We start from the raw sequence: 17,311 nt of genomic DNA on the forward strand, positions 1-17,311 counted from the left end.
GTCCTCTGTCTAGCCTAGAAGATGAAATGAGGCGCAAATCGATGGAACAAAAGGTGAAGCGATGCACATAAGGTTTGAACAAAAGTGAAGCGAGACGTAGAAGAACTGAGGAGTTCCTCTCTTCTTCCTCATTTTCCCATAGAGATTGAAGCTTGCTTCTTTCTTCTCTCGTTGATCGCCTAGGCAGAAGTTTTTATCAGGCACAGATTTCTAATACCAGCCCAGTTTTCTCTTGAAAACGTTTTGAGAAAGTGCAGAACAAGGTTAAAGGTGTTTCACAAATGATGTTTCAAAAACAAAAAGGACGGTTCGTTTCAGTGGCACAGAAAAACGGATCGGTGTACCCAAACGTTATATTATGCTTTTTTTGTGTCACTGACACAGAAAAACACTACAAACATGTTTCTGAAGTATTACCAAACGGGTTCTTATGCTCCGAAATCAACATTTCTGGTGAAATACAGTGTAACGACCAAATAAACAGGATGCCCGGTCCTACTCCTAGTCGAGAACCATTTAGAATGAAGACCCATGGAAAAAAATTATAAACCTGTAAATTAAATTATGCAATAAAATAATATTAAATTATTTATTCCAAATTAACCACGTTTGATGGACACAACCCAACACTGCCTCCGGTGCGTTTGAAGGGGCTTGATAGAGATAACCTTCCCACCTTTGACTTTTATGAGAATGTTCAATGTAACTGGTAGCCATGTTGGATAATTTGTTAGGAAGATTCCTTCTTGCAGGTTGTAATCTACTCATCTATATATATATATTGGAACCGGAAAAAAAACCAGGTTCTTGATACCATGTTAACACACAAATAATGTAATATTCTGATTGATCTTCATCTCTCTACGATGTAGAGTTTATATAATGAGTACATGAAAGAAACCCTAGACGACTTAAGTTGAGTTACATATAGAATCATAATAAAAGAAGAAGACCCAAGGGATAGAAGATGATATATATATCACATGTGGTTCGACCAAATTAAGAGAGAAATACGGATTGAGTTAGTTCTCACCAATTCGACTCCTCTACTTCCGCCTGCCCTTATTATCGTGTGCGCGCCACACACAAGCAAGGCGGAATGTACCCACTTTGAGTGTGTTACTCAATACGTGTTTACTACGCAATAATATCACAGGCACGTTTGGCTCCAACTCCACGAAGCATCCTTTCTACTCTTTCAAAGTTCCGTACCTTTAGGTCCAATAAGATATCCAAGGCTGTCAACCCATCTTTGTTCTTTACATTGACCTGCACAACATTTTTAACAAGAAGGTTGCTATGATGTAGCAACAGCTCGACCACCTGTTGCAATGGAAACTAGCTCGATCAATAAAAGAAGTGTCATTGAGTGTTGGGTATATTCTATAACCCTAATATATGTTCTAATATGAATAAGGAATCAGGGTGTACGTGGTGGGCCCTACTGGATAGAACCCATCTAACCTAAAACCTTAGTCTTTTCTATAAATACTAGCTGGAGGCAGCAACCTGTTTATTCCAAACTTGATATGTAGGGTGCATTGCTTAAAGCAACCTTGTGCTTAAACCTAAACCCTATCATTGAGTACAAGATCACAACAACATGATGAGGAAAGGGAGAAGACTATATACGAAGTTGTTTCGATGTACTTTAATATTTTACCTCATGATGTCCTCTTAAATTTGCAAGATGCAAGACAGTGTTGCCTTCGTGGTCTTGGTCGCTTAGAAGGTCATACTGCCAATGATATCGAAGCAAATTCACCAATGTTTTGAAGACTTCAACTTGATCATGCTTCAAAGCCAGATGAAGTGCAGTCTCACTCTTAAGAGTTAGATGTGTGATACAAAAGGGGGAATTGGAGAGCAATTCTTTCAACACATTGATGTGTCCAGCAATGGCCGCACAATGAAGAGGAGTTCTTCTTTCTCTACCTTTGAGATTACAAAGATCATTGTCAACTTTCAAGAGTTCCTTCACAATCTCTAGATTCCCGTTTGTTGAAGCCAAGTGTAGAGGACATAATCCGTCAGAGTTAAGCTTCATAGCGAATGAAGGCATCAGATTTGCAATCTCTATAGCAAAAGAGGTATGACCAGCTATTACAGCCCAGTGTAATGGAGTATTAATGAATCGAATACTATTAATTTCATCAAGAATAGTTGGACGTTTGCCAAGTGATGCATACAGAGCATCTATATCTCCATTCTTAGCCACTTCAATCAATTCCTGATCATCCATTATATCGAAGCACAGGCAGAAAAGGGCAGCGCGCCGTAGAAGATCTATGTTGATGAAAATATAAGCAGAGACTTATTAATCTATTTTCATTGCTTTACATCTTCAAAATGAATCTTTCTTATAAACTATAAGCGAAGAGGAAGAGATAGATGTGTGTAAAGGGCTTGCACTATTTTCAATTTTCACCACCTTGTTGAGCAAAACATCACTTGTCCTGCCGTACCTGCAATACTGGGTTTTATAGATTTTAATTCTATAGCATATATGAGGTCACTTCACTCATGATAAAGGAAGGCATTTCTTCTTCTCTACCGATGAAGGAAAGGACTTTAGCTATTCTTCCTTTTCTACCGATGAAGGAAAGGATCAAGTTTCCCTTTACTTATGATGCAGGAATTCTTCGATCTTTATCTACCAGTGAAGGAAACCTTTGGCCATATTCCTTGGTGGCAACTTAACTTTTCCCCATACTATCAGCATGAGGAAAAAAATGATACACCCATTGTCCCAAAAAGATCCTATCCAGCACTCTGCCTGGGCAAGGCGTTCGGGCAGGGGTGAGGCGGACGCCTCACTCTGTCCAACGTTGCATGTGCAGCCCGGGCAGAATGCTGGACAGGAGCCAAGCCCCCATTGTCAGGGTTTTAGGAATCTAGGCTATCCATATAAATACACTAGGGAACAAACATTGACTGAGTATGGTGAATGAAAATAGAGTTGTGTCGGGGGGATTTTTCTCCTCTCAGGTTCCCCAATATGTAAGTTCTTTTAAGTACCTTTCTAGAATCGTAACATGTGGCATTAACTGATCTAACGGTCAATATTTAATAACAAGTTCTTAAGTTCTTATCTAACCCTGGTTACCCCAACCCATACCCTAACCCTGGTTAACCATTCTAACCCTGATTAATTATACCACGATTCAGATCTGAAACCCATCCTCGTTCTTCTTCCCAACGAACCTTCCTCCTCAAAAATCCAATCGAACCCAGAAAAACCCCATCGTTCTTCTAAAAACTTGTTATTCCAATTGGTTGAACCAGAACAATTGTGAATCGACCATCCCACCCGCATGAGCGAACCAATTCCTTGTTAATGTAACAAGGGTCCAACCAAGGTTATGGTCGGACCATGTAGTACAGAACCTTTTCCATAGGAATAGTTGGAAAAGTTAACATGTGAATGAGAATATGACAAACGGAAGTAGCCGTTAGTAGAGTGAAAGTGTAAATCCCACTTGGGCACTTTCGTAATAATGGTATTGACATGCTTTGATTCTTGGGATTATATTAGTAATCTAATTTCCTGATTAAAGAAAACATTAGTAATCTAATTTCCTGGCTTTTGACATGCTTTGATTCTTGGAATTATATTATTGTACCTATTTTGCCTTCATTGAATGCATATGAAGTAACTAAAACTTGTTAGATAAGAACTTAAAAACTTGTTATTAAATTTTAACCGTTAGATCAGCTAATACCACATGTCACGATTCTAGAGGGTTCTTACAAGAACTTACAGATTGGGAAACCTGATATGAGAAAAATCCATTTGTAAATGCCTTGATAGAGATTAGCAACTCCAGAGTTTATTAACTACACAAAATGGTAATCAATCTCAATATGTTTTATGCATGCATATGTGAAAATCCTTTCAAAATATGTCCTTCAATCTTATATATTGATTTATATTTAAGAGTTTACAAAAAATTACAGTAATTAAAAAACAAAAAACCCCATAAAAATCCAATAAACAACATATGGTTAATACAAATGTGTTTTTTTTTTGTGACACGTGTACCAAGTTATATATATTTGTGACATGTGTACCAAGTTATATATAAGGAAGTTGAAATCTATGTTGACGAAACGACTGTCACGTCAAAGACTAGGCAAGCCCCCCCCCCCCCCCCCCCACCACCACCACCACCACCACCACCACCACCACACACAAACTAAAATTATAGAGAAAGCCACCTAGAACGGAAGAACCAAAAGAATTTAGAAGAAAGAATAAAGTTATCTAGGACAGTCTAAATATCTACCATGTGGTAGATTGGATGATACCAAATTTTGTGGTTAACTAGACTTCAAGGTCCTTTCAAGTTTTAGATCAAACAGAGTTATCAAGTGGAAAAATAAATCTTTAAAAATAGATTAAATTCCTCTACAGTGTGGGCATCTTATTGTGCATTGCAATGCAGGCTTTATAGCTCGAAACGTGGAAGAAGCTTAATTCACCCAACGGTGTGAGCTCGATGCAAGACAGTTTTTTTTTCTTTCTTCTAGAATATGGCACTGTTGGATATCGCATCTTCCATGTATCGAGCTCTTACGCCTGCACTGTAGTACACTGCAAGATTAAGGCATTGCAGAGGTTTTTTTCCCTTTAAAAATATGGAGAATATGCATGAGAGGGTTTATGGACATACAGGACAAATGAAAAAAAAACAAGGATGCAAGGTCGAGATAGATGGATGGATATTTAATTGGAGCAAACTGAAATATTAAGGTTGAGGTGTTGAGCGGAGCACCTCTCCAATCCCAGCTGCACTGGCTCCTCCTCCTTCTAATATAAAATGGTCTTCTTTCCACTACAAATACATAAAACAAAAACATCGCTTTGTTGTACCCTCCATGCAATGCTGGGTTTTATAGAATTTAATTCTATAGCATGAGGTCACTTCACCCAAAGTGAAGGAAAAGGAATTCTTCTTTCCCTACGGTGAAGCAAAGGTGGTGTAAGGAATTCTTATTTTCTTTACTTTTTACTGTTGAAAAAAAAAAGACCCAATTTTACTTTCTTTTTTACCCGTGAAGGAAAAGATGGAATTCTGCCTCCTCCACCAGTGAGGAAAAATAATATTGGTCATATTCCTGTGTGGCAGATTTCCCACAAGCCACCAGTGTGACGAAAAAAAAAATGTTCACCAACAGACAGGGTTTTAGGGATCGGTATAGGATCCATATCAGTATTGGCTGATACTAGACCGATAATACGGTATGAATAGATGATAAAATGGCAAAAAAAAGTGTGGTATCGGTATCTTTGAAGGCAAAACAGTATAATACGGTCGATTTGGACCAATATATTTTTGGTTATGGTATAGGTTTTGGAACTGGCCGATACCTGTTCTGATACCATGAACTAAAACGTTGCAGCAAAAAAAATCTGTTTGAACACGGGATTTTAAAGAATATATATATATTTATCATTTCTATCCATGCTTTTACATAAAAACATGATTGAATAAATCTCACCCGATAACTCACCCAATCATGTCATATAGTAGGGGGGGAAAATTAGGCTATCCATATAAATACACAAGTGAACAAGCATTATTTCAGAAATGGACTAAGTTTCCTCTCACCTAATGCGAAGAAACTTTCCTTCACTGCAGAGATCAAGGGTGCTCAGATGAGACCTAGGGGCATTTTAATTCTTTTACCATAGGGGGTGTACTTAAGATCCTAGGAAGGGGTGACCATCCTCCACAAGACTTTTCCCTTTAGAAATACTTATGCATATTTTTTTCTATTCATCAAATGATCAAGTAAGTCATTCGTGTATCTAAGCATTCGATTGGGGTGTCCTCTTAATCCGTTTTTGTTTTTTTGTTCATCGTTGCTATGGAGAGTTTGTCTTTTACTTTGAAAGTTTATAAAAATTTCAATTTATTTAGGGGGATTCTCCGATGCCTAAGTCAGATCTCTCTGAGCAACAATTGAGGATAGTGAAAATGTTAATCAAATCGGTTCTTAATTCCGTATACCAACATACTGGATGTCGTTTTTTTAGCTCCCTAAATCTATACGTTCTAAGTTAGACTCAATTAATGCTAAGTGTAGGAGAGGAGACAGGAAGGATCAGCATAAATGGAGCCATGTATCTTGGAGTCTTTTATGTAAATCAAAGTTTGTTGGTGGTCTTTTTTGTTTTTTTTTTTAAAATTTTGGTAGAGTCTTTTGATGGTTTTGATTTTAGATTATGTTCACTTCATAATAAGGCTTTGTTTCTTATTCTTACTTAGACGCCTTCTCAGAAACCCTGATCAGGTATGAGCCCGAATTCTTAAAGGTAAATTCTTTCCTAATAGTAATTAATTTATTGCTTCCTTCTACCGATTGGAATTTTTTCTTATCTTGTGACATTCCGAAATGGTTTCTGGCAGCTGGACCATTAGGATTAAGGACGGAACACCTTCAGTCTTCATTCATCACTGAGTTGTTTAAAACTTGTGTAGCAACCCTTCATTAGATAGGACTGAAAAATTTATCCTTTTATTTCATTTGGGTGAGAGCCAAAACGCTAGGATTTTTGACACCTCAAAACCTAACCCAAGTAAAACGATCCAACTGATTTCTAAATATTGGATATATGACTTGAATTTCTGTTCATCAATAGACCGAAGGAACGTTAACTTATGTAGTAGGGATGAATATCCGTTGTCCATAGACGAGTACCATAAGTTATTAGGGGTCATGTATTTTACTTTCTTATGGCAGCAATTTGATCATCTATTAGATGCTGCAGGATGGGCATCTAGTTTATTGGTTCGCTCTCAGTTTATTGTTGCATACATGAACTGAACCATGGTTTTGTAGGGAGACCACAAGAATCAGAGATGCGAGGGTTACTTCAAGGGTTGAAAAGAGAAAAAGTGCATAGATGGGCAAAAGTAGAGGTGTGGATGGACTGCCAAAAAAATAGTAATATGGTTAATGCAAAAAAGTTATGAAGGATGGTCATGAGAATTTCTATGATACTTATGTTTTTTTGTTTTTTTTTTTTTGGTAGAAATCTTTTGTTGATGTATGTATTTTAAACAAGGATAGAAGAATTTTTTTTTTTGGACTAAGAATTATCTCAATTGCCTATAAGTGGGTTGGGAGGGCTAGAACTATGGGTGAAACAGGGCCAGATTTTTTAAAATCCTAGCCCAACCTTGAGTCCTCTTAGCTCAACCCAAGCCCAAATGGGCTCTAGGTTGGGCTGAGTTATCTCAGCCTAGGCCTAAGACTACCGGGCTCAGCCTAGCCCCGTCCGGCACTGATTGACCTTGATTTTTTCCAATGGCTGATTTGGCACTGATTGCCCTTGATTTTTACTAGGGCCTGGTTGCCCCTGACTTGCCCTATTTTTTTGCCATTTATGTGGTTCTATGCATTAAAAAAATTAGACATATGTGATTGGGTATTTGGTTTTTTCATATTCAATTAACTATGAGATTTTTTATTGGGTTATAAAACTTAGCCCGATCTTAAAATTTTAAATATTTTTTGTTCAATAGATAATTAGTCTTTTTTTTTTTTTTTTTTTTTTTTTTGGTGGTAAACCAATAGATAATTAGATACTAAACAAAAATTGCAAAATGTAAACAATAAATTCTAAAGCATAACCTAATACAGGGCCGGACCGGCCTGGGCTTAGCCCGAGGCTTCAACCCTGGCCCAGCCCAATCATGACCCAGGGCCTGAAAGTTTCAACCCTAACCCACCCCTCAAGGTTGAAAAATCCAGCCCAGGCCCTGTTCGGGCTCAAGAGTTTTTTTGTTGATTCCTAATAGTCTAATCCGGAAATTTCATTGACTGTAATATTGTTTGATACCTAACATTCTAATGTAAAAATTTCATTGATGGGAGTCAGTGGACATAGGAACCCATGAAAAAGAGATAACAGTTTTATTAGAAAGTTATCCGCTACTCAAAGTAGAATATCCTGCGTTTGTTCAGCAATCCTGTAAATTTTGAGGACAAATTTTTTTTAAGGGGGGTGGATTGTAATATCCTGCATTTATTGATCGATCCTGTAAATTTCAAGGATGAAATTTTTTTAAGGAGGGTGGATTGTAATATCCCGCGTTTATTCAGCGATCCTGTAAATTTCAAGGACGAAATTTCTGTAAGGGAGGTGGATTGTAATATCCCGTCATAATGGGGGAATTAATTTAAAGCTTAACCTGTGATGTAACACCCGTGTCCAAAATACAGGGGTAATTTGGACATTTCATACTTTGACGTAGACTCTGTGCTGACAGTTAGGGATGTAAATGGATATTCGTAAATTCGTATTCGATCCGCGTTCGTATCCGCTTAGGAGAATCCGAATCCATCCGAAACTAATCGGATACGAATATGATAATCCCCCTATCCGACCGATTATTATCCGATTCGTTTAGCAGTCCAATGGTAATAAAATATCTGAAATATAAACTCTGTGTTTGTCTATCCTTTTAAGTTGCCTTATTGGATTTTGTTATCTTATTTTTATAAATTTATAAGTTAAGATAATGTGATTCTTTTTCTAGATTTGCTATTGGTTTATATATATTGTTTTATGCAATGTGATACATGAAATTACATATCTATTAAAAAATAAAAAATAACAAACGTAAGAGAATAAAAGACTAAGAAGAGTAGAAGTAAGGGTAGTTATTGAACTCTCAAGTCTCAACCCTAACCCTCATCATAAAAACGGTAAATATGTCAACGGATAGTCAAAAAATCGTATTTGATCTGTATTCATATCCATTTAGGAGAACCCGTATTCAAAAAATCACTATCCGAAAATTATCCGAATCCGTCTGAAAACTGATAGGTTATTATCCGAATCTGTCCGAATATAATCGGATACGAATATGATAATGCCACTATCTGATCGAATTCGATCCGTTTACATCCCTACCGACAGTTGATTGATGATCTTAAATTTCAATTCGTGATCACTTGCATTCGAGGTAAAATGGTTTAATATAATATTTTGGTTCATTGAGGAACCAAATTAATACTGGTATGGTTCGGCTCAATTGAATAGGATTGGTTCAGATTTTGGTTCAACAGTGGATCGACCAAATCAACAAGCAAAGTGGTTCAATTCGAAATAAATCAATTCTGATTTCTGGTTCAAGGACTCTTTAAAGCTTGGTTTGGTTGTGAGAAACCTCCTTGATTAAAGAAATAATAAAAGAGTAAGATGAGTCCAAGAGGAAGGGATGTTGGAAATAGCTAAAGGGAGGTGGCAGCAACCTATTTCAACCAGGTATCTTTTGTTGGTATTTCAAATACAATATGGACAACAAGATAGATAAAACAGTAGTCTCTCATGCAAGATTTCCTGTTCCCACATGTTGACCAGCTCATGATTATAAGTTTCCTATCAAATTAGGGCCCTAATGGTTGTTGATCTTAATGGAAAGAAGTCAAGAGATTAAGGATTTTATATTTCAGAAGGTTTTTAAAAAGGAAAGCCAATTCTCATCTATTTGCGTAGATGGGTGAGAAATTTTAATAAAAGGTGTACATGGCCACTGTTGAAAGTGTGTTCCCATTGGTTCTAACGTCCAAGAGTTTGAGGATTTCTCTAATGCGTTGTTGATTTATAGATTCCTAAAAAGAAGTTGGATTAGGATTGGGATTTTATGGAATCATGGTTCAACAAGGTGTCAGATCTTGGTCTCCTTTCTTATGTTTCATCAATTTTTAAATGCGTCCTTTAACAGCTGTGCTAAAATTTTTAATTGGAAAGTTTTCGTGATGGAAAAGTGCTTAGGGATGGTTAGGTGTAAATTGATTTTCCATACCTGCAACTCATGTTTCTCAATTGATTTTGGGGAAGACGAGTTGCAGGTTCGTTTTTTATTTGTTTTTTCTTGTAAGGGCAATTCTATCAGTTCACAGCATATTTTTAACATTGTTAGTCATAAACTGACGGAATGGGTGTATTTGTGAACGCTTGTAAACCTCAGGGGGTACGCAGAATTATCCAAAATTGGGGGGTAAAATTATACTTTTGTTAAACTTCAAGGGTGGTATGTGTAAATTACCCAAAAAAAAAAAAGGGACTATTAAGAGAGCTATGTAAAAAACGGAAAATTTTTTGTTGCTATGCTTGTAGCAGGAACATACAAGGTTGGAAGCCAAGGAAATGGGATAATTCACTTCCCTTTTGGGTTCATAAATACCCTCTTAGGTTTTCGTATTTTCTAAACTACCATTTAAGATCTCATTTCCTTGGCTGCCAGCCTTATAGTAGGAATATTCCTGCTACTAGTGTAGCAGCAAAATTTCGTCCTGTAAAAACTTGCATCTTTTTTTTTTGTGCTAAAGGATCATGTATTATATATATATAAAGAAACCAAAATAAAATACACAGAGGCAAGGCTAAGAGCCAAGCTAAAACACGCCAATAAGAGAGACTAACTCCTCACCTTCGGCAAAGCCATCAACAGGGAAAAAGAAATCGCCACAACAAAAATCCCAAATAAAAAAAAGATCAGAGATAGACCAAGCGAAATCTCGAGCTACACTGCGCATCCACTAAAAGATCATCCTGAATCCAATGGGGGGAACGACATACTAAACCCTGCATGCTATTATTCTCACTAATATTTATACCCCTTCCACATCTTCTAAGTAATGAAAGCTGCCTGCAGATCTTTCTCATCCAATTCCCAGTCAAAGCCCAAAGGATCAGTATCACGGCAAATGGAATCCATGTTATCAGACCACTGAACACTACTTCAAATTTACAACTTGCATCAGTGAAGAAGATTGGTGCCGACAATATATAAGTAATCACCATAAACATTTGGGCTACTAGAAGTGGACCACGGAAAGGGAATCCTGCTGTGAGGTTAAAAACTAGGACTGAAGATACAATGAAACCAGCATAATTTAAAAACATAACTACATAGTACATAGTTGGAGCACGAGTATACCAAATTGAACTTCCAGCGTAGGGTTGCAATGGAATTGAAACCCTAGCTCAGCTCGATTGTTAAATTAGGAAGTGTACGTCATTTAATTTGATGATCCATTGAATACAAGATCACAACAACAAGATGATGAGAAAAGGAAAATTTCGAGAAGGATCGATGTAATGTAGAAGATATATATGAAAAAAATTAAGATCTCTGTCTGGGAGTGTGGCATGAGTCTATCTCTCTCCTCCCGATGTGAAAATTAAGACACCTCTGACCTCTAGCTGCTCCCTTGTTTTAAGGAGGAGAGAGATAGACACATGAGAGTGCTGGCATAGGCCACACTCACTCCCAGACAGAAAACTGCTTCCCTATACATATATACGAAGTTTAGTTTAATTAAGTTTAGAATGTCATGCTACCAGTGACGTTGAAGCCACTTCACCAATTTTTGGAAGACTTCAACTCGATCATTCTTCAAAGCCAGATGAAGTGCAGTCTCCTTATTAACAGTTAGATCCGTTATACAATTGGGGCAACTGGAGAGCAATTCTTTCAAAACATCGATGTGTCCAGCGATAGCCGCGAAATGAAAAGGGGTTCTTCCCAATCTACCCTTGAGATTACAAATCTTATTGTCAACTTTCAAGAGTTCCTTCACAATCTCTAGATACCCATTTGTTGAAGCCAAGTGCATGCAGAGGACTATATCCCTCATGATTTAGACTCACAGTGAATGAAGGCATCAGAATTACAATTTCTGCCACAAAAGGGGCATGGCCAGCTAATACAGCCCAATGTAATGGAGTATTAATAAATCGAATACTATTAATATCATCAAGAATAGATGGACGGTTGCCAAGTAATTCATACAGACCATCTATATCTCCATTCTGAGCCACTTCAATCAATACCTGATGATCATTCATTATATATATATATATATGACAATGTCCAACCAATATTAAACAGGTATCCCCTTCTCGATCTCTTTTCCTTATGTAGATGATGAAAAACCCTAGCTAGCTTGATGGATGTTCAACCACCTATATATGTTTGCCCAAAGATGAAAAATTAATAAATTGTCTAAAAAAAACCTCATGAAGAAGTGAGAATAAAAAAATGAAGAGATAGCATGGGTTCATAGATGGTGTCAATGATAAGGTCAGAGAATACGTACGTCTCATGATATTGTTCGCTTTGGACGCTTACTGTCATCATCACGGTTTTAAAAAGCCTTATGAGGGAGTGAGAACTCCAATATTCCTTCTAAGAATCATGGTTTTCCCTTCAATCACCGATTTGGTACTATCTTAGTCGCCCCTGCATGGGCTAGCTTTTACCTACAACAGGATGTAACCAAATTCTGTGGTTGGGTAGACTTCAAGAGCTTTGTTTATGTTTCAAGTTTTAGACCAAACAGATCTAGTTATCAAGTAGGAAAATAAATCTTTAAGAATATGAAGACTATGCATAAGAGGGTTTATGGACATACATGACTGGTTGAAAAAATACGACGCAGCAAGGACGACACACATGGATGGATCGGATATCTAATTGAACTATGAAATTTGACAGATGAGTATCCATAAGTTGTACAGAGTAAATCAACAATTAATTAGTTTGCCAAAAAACAAAACAAAAGCAGTTGTTTTTGTTGCTCAAAATGGTGAGACCATCTTGAGAAGCAGCTTATCATGACAAACTGTCTAAATTAAATGAAGCTTTCTTATAAAACTATAAGCGAAGAAGATGAGATAGATGTGTGTAAAGGACTTACAATACTATTTTAAAATATTCACTACCGTGTTGAAGAAAAGGATCCAATGTTAGAATTTTAGTTCTAATAAAATTCCATATGGACATAATTAAATCCCTAAACCAGGTTAATTAGGGTTTTGGTCTAATAAAGTGGGGTCATTAAGTTATACTAGAAGTCTAATGTGGACTGGCTTAGTGTGGGCCAGATAGATTCCTATTGGGACTGTGATGAGTCAGACCCTATAGGGATTACTATATAAGGAGAGCTAGGTCCCCCCTCTACCCATCACAACTTATTATTCTCAATTGCTATTGAGGAGTGCATTCTTGAAAGAGAGGGAGATATTCAGTGTTCGTCGTCCCTGCGTATTTGGTATTCTCATCAAGCCAGTTACTTTGGGAATAGAGGGGAAGCACCTAGATCTTTGTTCTTTATTTTCCACTGCAATCATCATCACTATAGATGCGAAACAAGGTCAGTGGTTCTATCCCTATTTTCTATTATTTATTTGATTGTGTTCTTGAACGCCCTATGGAGATCCTGGCTCATGGGATTTTGTCCCTATTCGGATCGATCTATTCTAGCATGTGGTATCAGAGCCTCCATAGATCCGTTCTTGAACCTATATGGATTCAAAATAATAGAACATAATAAGGAAATCGAAATTTTTCGATTCGAATCAAGGTTTTTTCGGTTTTCCAAAACTGATCGAAACGGCATTTTGCCAATTTTTTAGCCGGTGAAAGCAGAATCTCACCACATGGGTGCGTAGAACACAAAATTTTAGCGGGTGGATCGCCGCCGCCGCCGTCGGACTGCGCTCTCACTCGCCGTCAAGTTTATTTTAAAAAAAAAAAAAAAAAAAAAAAGATTTCTGGGGTTTTGCTATCGTGCGCCCCTGATAGTTATATAACTGTGCTAGCGTGCGTCGTCGGGTCGGACCGACCCATTAACCCGACCATATAACCCAAAAATGTGACTCGGTCAGGTCTGGCCGAACCCGGTTGGAGCGGGTCCGAACCGGTTCTTGCGAACCGGGGTTGAATCGAATTGCTTTGGTTTGACTTTTCGGACCGGTTTGACTTTTCAGACCGGTTTGACCAGTACAGTCAACCGGATTTGGACTTAAACTTTGACCGGGCTTTCTGGGGGCTATGAGACTCCGTTTGGGGTCCCGTTTTTTGCGTTGGCTCTGTTTTTCTGTGCTCTATACAGTGGTGCCCTCTGTTTTGATCAGATATGTATATTTTAAATATTTTTGGTATTCTTTTAATATATGCCCTTTTATGTAATTTATCGGTTCATTCTATTGGGAACCGAACCAATTTCTGAATTGCTGGAATACCTATCTTGATGAACAGAATTATTATTATTTTTGTGTTAATTTTAAGATATTTAAAACCCTTTGTCATAAATTATAAAATAACACATTGTTTAAGGATGTAAGTAATTTTGGAAAATCCCAAAAGTGGGTTTCATGGTTTCGACAGGATGCAGCCGCCAAAGCGACCTTCCTTGTTGGATTTGTGAAACACCAGTCTTATACAGTTGTGAGATGTCCTTCAACTCTGATGTGTGGTCATACACCCAAAGGTGGTGATCATGTATTGGTACTTGAAGGGGTACATATACAGTATGCATGTGAATAGGCTGACCCTAGAATTCTGCACACCCAAAGGTGGTGGATTTTGAAAGTTGAGCTGTATTCCCATGGCCACTGGTATGTAGGGATTTTTAAAATTGCATGTTGAGAATTCAGCCTAAAGGTGTTTTCACAATGATGTGTGTAAAATTCTCATTAGCTTATAAAGTTTTCAAGCTGTACTTGCATCATTTTAATAATTGTACTGTTCATTGTTTAAATTTTCAGTCACCTTCTTTGTCAATAATAACATGGTTACTATTGAGCTCCTCACTGGTCAAACTTTAAGAAGTGGAAAGAGGACATTATGTTTGCTATGGAAATGGCGGATGTGCACACGTCCTTGTTATGGATACACCAATGGATCTAACTACGATAGTCGAGGATGAAAATCTCATGCATCTTGCATGGCAAAAGAGTAATCGACTCGATATCTGTCCATAAAGAGGTCGATATCGAACACCTAAAAAGTGGTCTGCCTGAGAAATGTCTTGCCAGGAATTGCTAGATGCAATCTCCAAGAGATACAAAGTTTCATCGAATCGAGATTGGGACACTGAAGGGTTATTTAATATGGAATATGATGGTTCTGGGGTGTTAGGGATTATATTATTAGGATGGTTGATTACCAAACTAAACTCAAGGCCTTAGACATTCCTCTTCCGGATGCCCTAATTGTCCATCAAGCCTTAAATACCCTACCTTCCGAATTTGGCATCATAAAAACCAACTACATTTTCGAAGATGGAGTCCGGAGTATTAATGACCTAATTTCTAGGGTTGTGTCGAGGAAGAGAAAGCGAAGAAAGAGAAAAAGCCTCATGCCTGTTTACTTCCAAAACTCGTAAGAGTAAAAGTCTAAAAACCATACTCATAAGTCTGCAATAAACAGTCCGATCAGACTAACAATTTGGGACCCAAGAAAGACTCTTTGAAGAAAGAGAGTGATCGCTGCTTCTTTTGCAGGAAGAAGGGTCACATGAAGAAGGACAGCGACAAATACAAGGCTTGGTTACTCAAGCCCAAGCAGCCATCAGCTAAGGATTCTTTGACTTTTGTTTGTGAATCCAATCTATCAGAAGCCCCATCCAGTTCTTGGTGTCTAGATAGCGGTGCAACTAACCATGTTGCTTTTACTATACAGGGGTTCATATATCGGAGGAGGCCAAACAAGGATGAATCAAGGCTGGTCGTAGAAAATGATGGACATTCTGAAGTAGAGTTCGTGGGAGATGTCATTTTTTTATTAGATTCTGGTTTTAAATTGACTTTAAAGAACACCTTTTATGTACCGTCCTTTAGGCGGAATTTAATTTCGGTTTCAGATTTGGACATTAGTGGTTTCTATTTTGAAATAAAAAATACTATGGTTAATTTATTTTTTAATTCAACTAAAGTTGGTTCTTGCTTTATGTCCAACGGATTGTACAGATTGTGTTTGTCTCCCACTGATATCTATGTCTCCTGTAATGTTGAAAGCGTTGTTTCTAAAAGACTCTTACCTAAAGAACGATCTTTCCCATTGTGGCATAAGAGGCTAGGTCATATTTCTAAGGCAAGAGTGGAAAGGCTGATAAATTCTAACATCCTGCCTACTCTTGAAAGTGATTTAGAAACTTGTGTAGACTATTGTAAGGGAAAGATGATCAAATTAAAGAAGAAAACTGCAGTCCGTAGTTCTGACCTGCTAGAGGTCATTCACACTGACATCAGTGGTCCCTATACAGCCACATTGTGTAAAATTTTTTATTTCATCACTTTTTACGAGATGATTATTCCCGATATGGATACATGTACTTAATTAAAGAAAAGTCGAATCTCTTGACAAGTTCAACATTTTTAGGACTGAAATTGAGAAAAGATTAGGGAAAGTTATTAAAATTGTTAGATCGATGGTGGGGTGAGTATTATGGTAGACATGGCGATCTTGGACGGGTTAAGGGCTCGTTTGCCAAATACCTTGAGGACTCGGCATAGTTAGTCGAGTTTACTATGTGAAGTCTGAATAAAATGGGGTCGCCGAAAGGCGTAACCGTACACTTATGGACATGGTGAGGAGTATGGTTAGTAGGACTAATTTACCTAAGTTCTTATGGGGTGAAGCCTTAAAAACTGCTATTTATATCCTTAATCGTGTACCTACTAAAGCCGCTCCTCTTACACCTTTTGAGTTGTGGACCGATCGTAAACCCAGTTTAAACCATCTTAGAGTTTGGGGGTGCCCTGCATAAGTGAAGTTGTATAATCCGACTTTAAACAAGTTGGATCCCAAGACTACTCGTTGCTACTTTGTCACTACCCGGATCATTCGAAGGGATATAAATTTTATAATCCTGCGGAGGCACTAGGATTGTGGAGTCACGACAATGAAGTTTACGGAATTTGATATGGCAAAAAGAATGATTGTTCTCGACTATTCAAGATAGTCACATTGTTGGTACATCGGTACCTATTCTTCTACCTATTCTTCTACCTATTCAGACGGATGTGGGGCATACTTGTGCCATTGGTTACACTGCGGGAGTTCGGAGCCGATATTGATATCGTCCCCGACATTCATGTAGCACGATGAGATTCCTCTTATTCAGGATGTGATTGAGGATCCTATTATTGATGCAGTTCAGTGAGATTCCTCAGATTCAGGTTGAGGAGAGTGGCACCGTTACGGAGATCCACCAGGAGAGAAGGTCAGCTATATCACCTATCTATGAGGTCTATCCGGGAGAACATGACTATGGCATTGGTTGTGTGGTCGATCCGGTTACTTATTCAAGCTGTTTCTAGTCCTCGATCAGATTTATGGATAGACGCGATGAGCGATGAAATGCAATCGATGAAACATAATGATATTTGGGAGCTTGTTGATTTACCTAAAGGTTGTAAGCCCATTGGTTGCAAATGGGTGTATAAAACCAAAAGAGATTCCAAAGGAAAAGTTGAGAGGTTTAAAGCCGACGGTAGCCAAGG

The 17,311-nt window shown here is 37.8% G+C and overlaps 1 protein-coding gene across 1 annotated transcript in view; it reads right to left on the reverse strand.

Annotated features, from left to right (window-relative positions):
• LOC122663252 (ankyrin-1-like) overlaps positions 1-17,311 on the reverse strand; it is a 30,247-nt gene that overhangs the window by 6,164 nt on the left and 6,772 nt on the right. The window contains exons 3-5 of the mRNA XM_043858940.1: positions 14,577-14,583; positions 1,664-2,041; positions 1,139-1,323 (exon numbers count right to left, since the gene is read on the reverse strand). Of these exons, the coding sequence (XP_043714875.1) occupies positions 1,139-1,323; positions 1,664-2,041; positions 14,577-14,583 (570 nt within the window). The remainder of the gene's footprint in view (positions 1-1,138; positions 1,324-1,663; positions 2,042-14,576; positions 14,584-17,311) is intronic.

The sequence above is a fragment of the Telopea speciosissima genome, chromosome 5 (assembly GCF_018873765.1).
Source record: "Telopea speciosissima isolate NSW1024214 ecotype Mountain lineage chromosome 5, Tspe_v1, whole genome shotgun sequence".
Classification (NCBI taxonomy): Eukaryota; Viridiplantae; Streptophyta; class Magnoliopsida; order Proteales; family Proteaceae; genus Telopea; species Telopea speciosissima.